Here is a 9,392-nt window from a genome sequence, read left to right on the forward strand (position 1 = left end):
GCACACAAAAGCACAACCCCTCCAGTCTGTGGAAAAAAATCTCTTCATGGAAGGGGTCCCTGGTACCCAAATGGTTGGGGGCTGCTGGCTTAAAGTGAAGTGTTGCTAATGCCACATGGCTTAGTATTATGGCCTACAGAATCCTGGGCATTATAGCTGTTTTTGCGCATCCCAGAAAAGTCACATGTAATCTTTCTAACAATATGGGAAAGGCCATTTTATTTCTAAAGTTCTGAAATACATATTTGAGCACTTGAACATGTAATAAACATAGAGACACAAGAATTATCTTTAGATAGCTTAGCAGAGACAAAACCAGACTTTAATAGACAGGGACAACTGATTCCTGTTCCTAAAAATAAGCAACCATTCTTAAAAGTGGAAAAGTGCTACAGTCAGTGTTGGAACAAGAAAATAGACTGTAAACTACATTATTCAAGAAAACACAAAAATGGATGAACTAAATGTTGAACAACTGATAGCAAAGGACAAATCAACAGCAGATATTAACTATACATGAAGCCCATACTGAAAGAAAGTTTCTTTGTTCCAGATGTGATTATGAAACACTGCAAATTACAAGTGATAATTTCAAGCCAGTCTCCTCCTGAAAATTAAGAAATAATCTAGCAGTTATAATCCAGTCTTTCTTCCCTTCATCTGCTGTCCAGTTTGATTGCAAGCCTTGGTGTTGGACCAGTCTATCTCAACACAGAAACACGTGGCTTGTTAAAGTCCTTGGCTCCATTTTATCAATGTTCTGACCGATAGGTAGGAAAGGTTTCTGTTCTGTGGATCTTCAGTGGGCTATCTTCTCCAAATCAAACAAAAAGGAGAAAGAAAAATTATGTCAGCAAATTATCACATGTTCAGGATGTAATCAGTTTGCCTGATTAAGCAGCTGCCCACTTTTACTGTTAAAACTAAGGTTTGAGATGCCCAAAAGCATTCTGATAAAGAAAAGTATTTTTTCCTTCGTTCTAATGTTCAGATTTTTATACAGCTTTGCACACTATCCATTCCATTTGCAAAACAATACTTGAGGTGTTGAAATGCCAATCCAAACCTCTTTCACTTTGTCCTCACCCAGAGGTTTCTACAGAGAGCTCAAGAGTCCAGATTATGGCCACAACTACAAATAAAGCCCCATTTTTTCATGTTTTCATATAAGCAGGTTCCAAAAACCAAGAAAGAAACACTGAGATTCTTCTAAGCCGTTTCCTTTACTGTTCTCACCTATAGATAAAAAAAAATCTTGCCATGTCAAGCAGATTACTTGCACAATGAAGTATATACTCTGGGAACTATTAGGGAGTAGCTGTATTTACCCTCTTTCTCTCACACTAGAAACTAGTGCCATGGTGGCACAGTGGTTAGAATGCAGTATTGCAGGCTGATTCTACCTACTGCCAGGAGTTTGATCCTGATTGGTTCAAGGTTGACTCAGCCTTCCATCCTTCCGACATTGGTAAAATGAGTACCTAGATCATTGAGGACAATATGCTGACTCTGTAAACTGCTTAGAGAGTGCTGTAAACATTATAAAGTGGTATGTAAGTCTCCTACTGCTACGTTGTCTCTTGCTCCTCTGGAATGCACTCCCTCCCTCCTGGGAATCTGGACCACATTCCATCACAGTAGGGTAGGGTAGGGTTTTGATCATGAAACTATGACCACCATCTTATCTTTTTTGATACCCTATGGACAATCCTTCATGAATAAAAACAGAAATAAAACACTTTCTTGGTTTCGACAAAAACTGTTGCTAGTAGTAGTAATAGTAGTAGTAGTAGTAGTAGTAGTAGTAGTAGTAGTAGTAGTAGTAGTAGTGTTGCTAGTAGTGGTAGTACTACTAACAGTACTCTCGTGTATTTCATATTTGTGTTTCTCCCTGTGCTGGGCCTAGCAAGTAAAACATGATCTAGGAGGTAGAAAGTTATAACAAGCCTATGAAAACATAAGGCTTGGGAGAAACACAAATTGAAGCAAGCACTGAAGTGTTAGGGGGAAAAGATGAAAAAGCTGATTTTAAAAGGATACTGAAAAGTATCTTTACAGTGTGCCATTAATAGTCACTAGCTATTATCTTGAGTAGTAGAGCTTTCAGTCCTTTATTTATTTGTCTGTTTATCAAATCTGTAAGGCCACCTGAATGCATAATGACTCTGGGCATTTTGCAATGTTAAGGACAAATTAGAACAACTAAACAATAACAGTGAGGGAAAAAACAGGGAACATCCGGGAAGAGCAAAACAACACACACTTTATACAATGCATTCCGTTATCACGCACCCTTGCCTGAGGCTAAAGGGGGAGGCCCTTTTAAAGAACTCATTTGAATGTGGTCATAGAATGAGGACTCCCATCTCTGGGAGAACACTATTCCAGAGAGCAACAGGACTGCTTCTGGGTCCCATCAGAAGACACTACTTAACTTACGGGACTTAAGCATACCAACTCTGTCCAATCAAATAGAACAGACAGAAACTACAGGAGGCAAGTGGTCCATCAGAAAGCCAAGCCCCATGCCATTATGGCTTGAATTGCACCCAGAAGCCAGTTGGTAACCAGTAGTCCCAGATTTATGACCAGTTCATAAACAACCATTAACCACTGTTCATAGTTACTATGGATCTCCCCAGAGCTACTCCCACTATTTTTGAAATTATGATGCCCTCTGATGCTTTGGAAAATAATTTGTCCCTCTCTTCTTCTGGGCTCAATTACAGTTGTAAATAAAAGACTACGTGTACATATTTTTACCTTTAATAGCACTTCTTTTTCATTAATTTTATTTCCCATGCCTCACAAATAAATTATATTGGATATTATATAGACACTTTCCCTGGCCACTAGATGTCCTCAGAGATTATAAGACAAATCAACAAGGTTTGAACTGAAGCTGCAAAAATAACAGCAACATTTTCGCCTTACTAGAAATAAGTTTATTCAGGAGAGATAGATATAAAATTCGCCTTTCATCATGCATGAGACAGTCTAAGCTTCCACAATTAGAAGTGCATTTAGAATAATTACCTAACTGGAAACTTTTTTTTTTTCTGTTGAGAATAAGAAAGAGAATATTCATACCTTGTTTAACAGACTGGAGTAGGTTTGCAGTTCTGTGTCTGTTATTTCTTAGCTTTTAAGAATCATATATAAAGTCCACCATTCATTTCTTAAACTTTATACCAGAGAGGTGTTACATATGACATGCCCTCACTTACAAGGTTTTCATATGATGGCTGCTCTGCCCCACTTTTTTTTCTACAAGTGTATATCCTAAATAATATTTTTATTTATACTGACTACCAGAAGGTCATTGGGTGTGCATAAGGATTGATTTAGAATGTAAAGAATTAAAACCTGTGTGTTTTTATCAGAAACAGTCAGGATTTAGAATCTGATAGATCACAGCCAATTCCCACCTTTGCTGTTGGCTTTCACAATCTAAATATCAGCAAGATAAGATAACATGCAATGACTTTCAATAAAGACCTATTAGATCAGGTGGAATGAGGTGGAATGAAGATTAATCAATTAAGCCTGTGACCTAATTGTCACAGACTTTCCAAAATGGGTGGCTTGATCAACACTTTGAAGTCAGGCCACTTATTCAATTCCATCCGCAATCTAGTCAAGATTACTTGGACGCTCAGATATAATTAGTAGGTTTTATGCACAAAATGTATATTTTTCTTAAATGAAAATAATTATGTGACGTTTAAAAAGCATGTCAGCCACATTTTCAACTAAGAAAAGTCTTCCACCTTGCTCTTCATAGGTAGCAACAATCCCTTCGTTCTTGCTCCTTGTTTTACACTTACTAATTCCTCATTCATTCATCCATCCAAACCATACTTTTTCACCACATCCAAATCAGCAAACTGTGCTTTATCTGGAAAACCAAATCTGAGAACTATGGTCTGAAGTTGATTTTCAATTCTATTTGGAAGGCAAGCATCAAGATTTGTAATACAAGCACAATAAAAAATTAGGGCTTCCTTAAAATGGGAAGCCAAAAAAGGTCATTTACCCAGGAGAGAAAGAAAGAAAGCACTGAACACTGTCACTGATTAATGCAATACCATACTATGGTGTGGCAATACCTGTGACTCTGTACATTGGTGTATAAATGATTCTGAGGTTCAATATGAAATGTACAATGTTATATGAGAAAGACCAAGAGGCACAGCCAAGGCAACAATCAGGTAAGAGACACCATAGCTCACAACTGGATAGTGGGTGGGACAAAAGGTTCGGAAGGGACCCTTCCTATTTTCTTAGGGTATAAATTAGATGGGGGTGGCTTGGTTGAGGTGAACTTTCAGACTTGCAAGTTTGGTGTCAACTTTACAGGGTAAACCAGATCCCAATCAGATAAGCTCATTCTACTTTATTGTAAAGCTACATTGAACAAAACCTTGCAAGTTTGAAAGTGCTTCTCTCCCTCCACCTCCTTTGCAGCCCAAGAAATTAGGGAGGGTCACTTCTGAGCTTCTTGCCCTACCCATTATCCAGTTGCAGGCAATGTTGTCTCTTATTGACTGTTCCCTTGACTACATCTCTTGGCTCTCAAGATCTTTCACGCATAACATCACCCAATGGGACTATTTTTGGAAATGTTATATCAGCACCCTACCTTGTAAGCCAAAGAGCTGTCCGGTACTGTGCTGCCGCGTGATGTGCTGCCAATAGGCACTCCGGGGCAAAGGGACCATGGTACCAAGAGAAACTGCTCTCTCAGTCATTTTCATCTGGAGCTGAAAGAAAGTACCAAACACAATGAGATGAATATATGAGGACCCCATGAAATGCATCGTCAACATGTTGCGTCAAAACCTAGGTTGATTCTAATGCTTTTCATCTCTTCAATGTGTAAAAATGAAGCTCATATCCCAAAATTAACAACAGTTTATATAACTTAAGAAAGCAGAAGAAAATTAGAATAATCTGGCTGTATCAATTAAGATTATTATCTTCAATGTTCAGATAGGCAACCTGATTATGTGCTGTTAAGTCATTTTTGACTCCTAGCGAACACATAGATTCAGTCTGATATTAAACAGCTTGATACCCTCCAGTTCCTTGCTATGACCATACTGAAGTTGATGGAGGTTCAAAAGTATCTGAAAATGCCATATTGTACTTTAGCACATATTCTAGATATTTATGTTTCCTGGGAATGAAACCCATGAAACCTAACACACAGGTTTGCCCTCTAAGCCTATCTGTCTTTCCTTCCTTCTCACTAGCTTTTCTCACCCAGATTCATACTGTGATCACCTAAGACAGTGATGGCGAACCTTTTAGAGACCGAGTGCCCAAACTGCAACCCAAAACCCACTTGTGTATTGTCTGGTGCTGGGTGGGCGTGGCCCATTGGGTGGGTGTGGCCCATTGAGTGGGTGTGGCCCATTGGGTGGGTGTAGCCCATTGGGTGGGCATGGCTGCGGTGGTAACGGCAGACTGGGTGGGACTAAAAAGTTCAATCAATCAATTCCAACTTTGCGAGATTGTTTTTTTCCCTGCAAAAAGTTGAAATTGATTGATTGATTGAACCTTTTTTTTTTTTTTGCACATGGTGGCGGAGGCCTAAAGTGAAAAGGTTTTATAAAACCCAGCTGAAGGCCAAGGACTGGGGCAATGGCGCGCATTACCACAGAGAGGGCTCTGCGTGCCACCTGTGGCACGTGTGCCATAGGTTCGCCACCATGGACCTAAAAGGTTGTATTTACCCTTAATTTAATTTATATTGGATAAAATATATTGCAAGCATGCAAAACAAACAAACACTTTTTCCAATTTGAGGAATCCTGGAAATGGTAGCTCTGCAAAAACAGGCCAAGGGCTTTTAATGACCAGAATGCAATGCATAAAAATGATTTAAATTACAGGAAGGCAGATTCCAACTGAATGTTAGAAAATAATAGTAAGAGCTATTCAACACTGGAACAAAGAAGCATTGGCCTCCCCTTTGTTAGACATGTTCCTATGAAGGCTTAGAAGAAAGCTCTCAGAAATACTTTCATTCAGGGTCCATTACTAAGCTGGACATTGCATTTGCTGGCCTAAATGGCCATTTCTAATTCTGTAATTAGATTATTAGTGGAAAAAAGAGAGTAGAGATATCAAGAGTCACACTGATAACTCCTTTGAAGAAATGGATCCCATAAACCAAGATTTTAGCATACTACCTTGGCTGAGAAATAACACTGATGTGACTTTGTGCATTTATGCAGTCTTCCTTTGTTGTATTTACTGTTAAGTATGCAGAGATAAATAATGTAGAGAGTAGAGAATTAGTGACACACCATATATTTAAAGTTGCATTCACTTTTTTCAAATACTAGCAAGGTGGGAGATATCTTCGAAATACTAGCCTTACTAGAAGCCATTCTAACAATTTATCTCTCTCAATATGTGGAGAGAGAGTGATATATATATATATATATATTGATTTAGGGCACAGGTATCAAACTCGCAACTTCATGTGACATGTCGTGACGTATTGTGACTTTTTTCTCATTGCCAGCAATGGGGTGGGCGCAGTTTTGGCATGACGCATCTGGCCCACAGGCCGGCAGTTTGACACCCCTGATTTAGGGTCTCTGGACCAGAGGAAACACTGAAATAAAGACTAGATGACATTAGTTTTTTTATGGGAATACCTGAATCTCCTTCCTGATAGCCAAACAAATGAGATATTTTTTAAGATATATTGATAACAATGGGAGACAAACAATGACTGCTATATATGAACTTCCCCCAAGGCCATGTTTATCCTGCCATGTCTTGTTCCTCATGGGTCATTTTACTTCTGTAGCATCTGCTCTGTTCTATCTGTACATCGGTCAATGAAAGCAACTTATTCTCCATTTCCAGCATAGTATCAAAACTTTCACCAATTCTTGGTGAGAAGTTTAAGTAAACATGGCATTGATCATAAATGTTTGTAGGTAAACTTGACTTTGTTTTTGGGATTTCAACTTTGGCCATTATTTAAAACTGATTACAGTCATTCTCTGATATACTTTCCAATGAAGGGAAGGAAAATGTGTGATTAGGCTTCCACAGTATAAAATGAAAAAGGAAAAGCATGTTATGAAAATTGATTTCATAGTAATTTTACCTTAGGGAGGTTTTGCAGTGGAGGCAGTTAGAGTATGCTACATATTATCCCACTTGCTCAGAATAATATAAAGTATGTTATTCTAAGAGTAGGGAAAATAACCCATGGCACAGCCATTCAAAGACAAAAACACTAGGGAAAGCTTATAATTCTTTTCCCCTGTAAAAAAGCATGAATTTTAACAAACAATATTCCATTAATGTCAAAGAACTTTGTCACAATTTCTTCTGGAAGAAAATTTGCAGACTGTTTTTTCCTCAGAGGAACTATGGTAGGATGAATGTTAGGCAGTGGTGGGATTCAGCCAGTTCACACCACTTCGGCAGAACCGGTAGCCAATTTTTTTGTTGCCCAAGTCCAGAATGGACTTCCAGAAGCGGCATCTCCACACAGAAAACCAGTTATTCACATATTTGAATCCCACCACTGATGTTAGGTACGAATGAGATTTTTATCTAAATGTTTACACTTTCCCTCCTTCTCTCTTTCCACGTGCACACAGAAAGAGCAGAACCAAAGAATGGCATATTTTAAAGGAAAGCAGCTTTCTCCTAGCTTTGCTTAAACTTTTATGAACTGCTGCAACAATTCTTAAAAGAGAGGATGGTTCTAGTGTTTCTTGGACTGGCCAAGTGATAAAACAATGCCAAGTGTTCTCCCTGGTCTTTCCAGGGAGCACCAGATAAGAGAAGAAGCTTTTGTCACAGCTGTGATAAGCCTACCAAGCTTTTTGAAGGTTAAAAATATTTGAACAAGTTCTGAACCCCTTCTAAATTTTCAAAAACAGTAACTGTCTCCACTGGGTTTGGTAGATATCTATTAATTTGTTAATTTTAAGAAACAAGCTGCTGGGATTAAAAAAAACAGGAAACAGCAGAATGCAGTGTATCTTTGTGAGTCAATACATCTTTAATGCCTTCAAATTGGAGTTTACTAAGTGTTACACACGCTAGGACAATGCGCAAAATAGGAAGGGCATGCTTGTTTCTTTAAAAAAAATTATATAACTTTGCTTACACCACTCTGATGTAGTGGTTTAGGTGCTGGCCTAGATACCAGGAGATTGTGAGTTCTAGTCCTGTCTTAGGCATGAAAGGTAGCTGAGTGACTTTGGGTCAGTCAAACTCTCTCAGTCCAGCTACCTCCCAGAGTTAGAAACATAGAAAACTAGTGGTCCATTAAGTCTGCCCTTTGAGGGTTGTTGTTTTTTTTAAAAAAATTAATTTTTGCCAGATGATGGACATGTGATTATCCCAAGCATATTTAAACTCAGTTAAAGAACCAGTTCTTTAAGGCTCTTAAGGGTGGGATCCTGCTGCATCCCCCATTCCCATCATAGAAAACTGCTTATATTTAATTTGCAATTTCTCTAAAATTTAGCCACTCCAGCAGAAACAAATACCCAATTTGAAATCTTTAACACCTGCATCTAGATTACAATTACACCATGCAATAAAAGCTTCTACCCACACTGTTAAATAAATGTGTTCCATCAGGTAAAGCTTCAAAAGATTTTACAAAATTATCCTATATTTTACTGTCATGGAAACAATTCGAAATCTATTTTAGTAACTGTAGCACATTTTTAAAAACTTGCATTTGAAAACAACTTAAAGGGTATCCCTCCGTATCTCTCTCTCATCTTTTTGAATTAGCAGTATCTTACTTGTTTAAAATAAAGGACAGGTAAAATATTTTTAAAAGACTATTTTTAAAGATACTTCAAATACTCTGATAGAGTAGAAGGATTGGAGAAAAGCATTTAATCAAAGGAAACAAATTTATTTAAATAAAAATTATTTTAATGGTGAGAGAAAATATTTAAAAGGCATATAAGAACATTTTTATTTATAGACGCGGAATTCTGTGAGATGGGATCCACAAGTCTTAAAGGTGCCACGAGGATATCCCAATACCTGTTCCTAAAAACCAGGAGGAGTGTGGCCCATTATTCTATAACAGAGGTGAATCAAGATACTTGAGGCAATCCTTACTGCCCCGTTCATTAATCAAACAGCAATTGCAGCTACAGGCTCATTCAATAAACCCATTGCTTAAAAACAAAGATGCAGAGTAATCTAACAAGAGCAAACAGGCTAACTCTGCCCACTGCCAAGGGTTCGATCCTCACCAGCTTCAGGTTGACTCAGCCTTCCATCCTTCCGAGGTTGGTAAAATAAGGACCCAGATTGTTGTGGGCAATGTGCTGACTCTGTAAACCACTTAGAGAGGGGCTGTACAAGTACTGTGAAGCAGTATA

General features: G+C 38.2%; 1 protein-coding gene across 1 annotated transcript in view; it reads right to left on the reverse strand.

The window, feature by feature from the left end:
- Window positions 1-202: 202 nt before the first annotated feature.
- DOK5 (docking protein 5) overlaps window positions 203-9,392 on the reverse strand; it is a 57,087-nt gene continuing 47,897 nt past the window's right edge. Inside the window, exons 7-8 of the mRNA XM_015821079.1 lie at window positions 4,643-4,763; window positions 203-811 (exon numbers count right to left, since the gene is read on the reverse strand). Coding sequence (XP_015676565.1) covers window positions 753-811; window positions 4,643-4,763 — 180 coding nt within the window. The 3' untranslated portion in view covers window positions 203-752. The remainder of the gene's footprint in view (window positions 812-4,642; window positions 4,764-9,392) is intronic.

The sequence above is a fragment of the Protobothrops mucrosquamatus genome, unplaced genomic scaffold, assembly GCF_001527695.2.
Source record: "Protobothrops mucrosquamatus isolate PMUCROS unplaced genomic scaffold, P.Mucros_1.0 scaffold1245, whole genome shotgun sequence".
Taxonomy (NCBI): Eukaryota; Metazoa; Chordata; class Lepidosauria; order Squamata; family Viperidae; genus Protobothrops; species Protobothrops mucrosquamatus.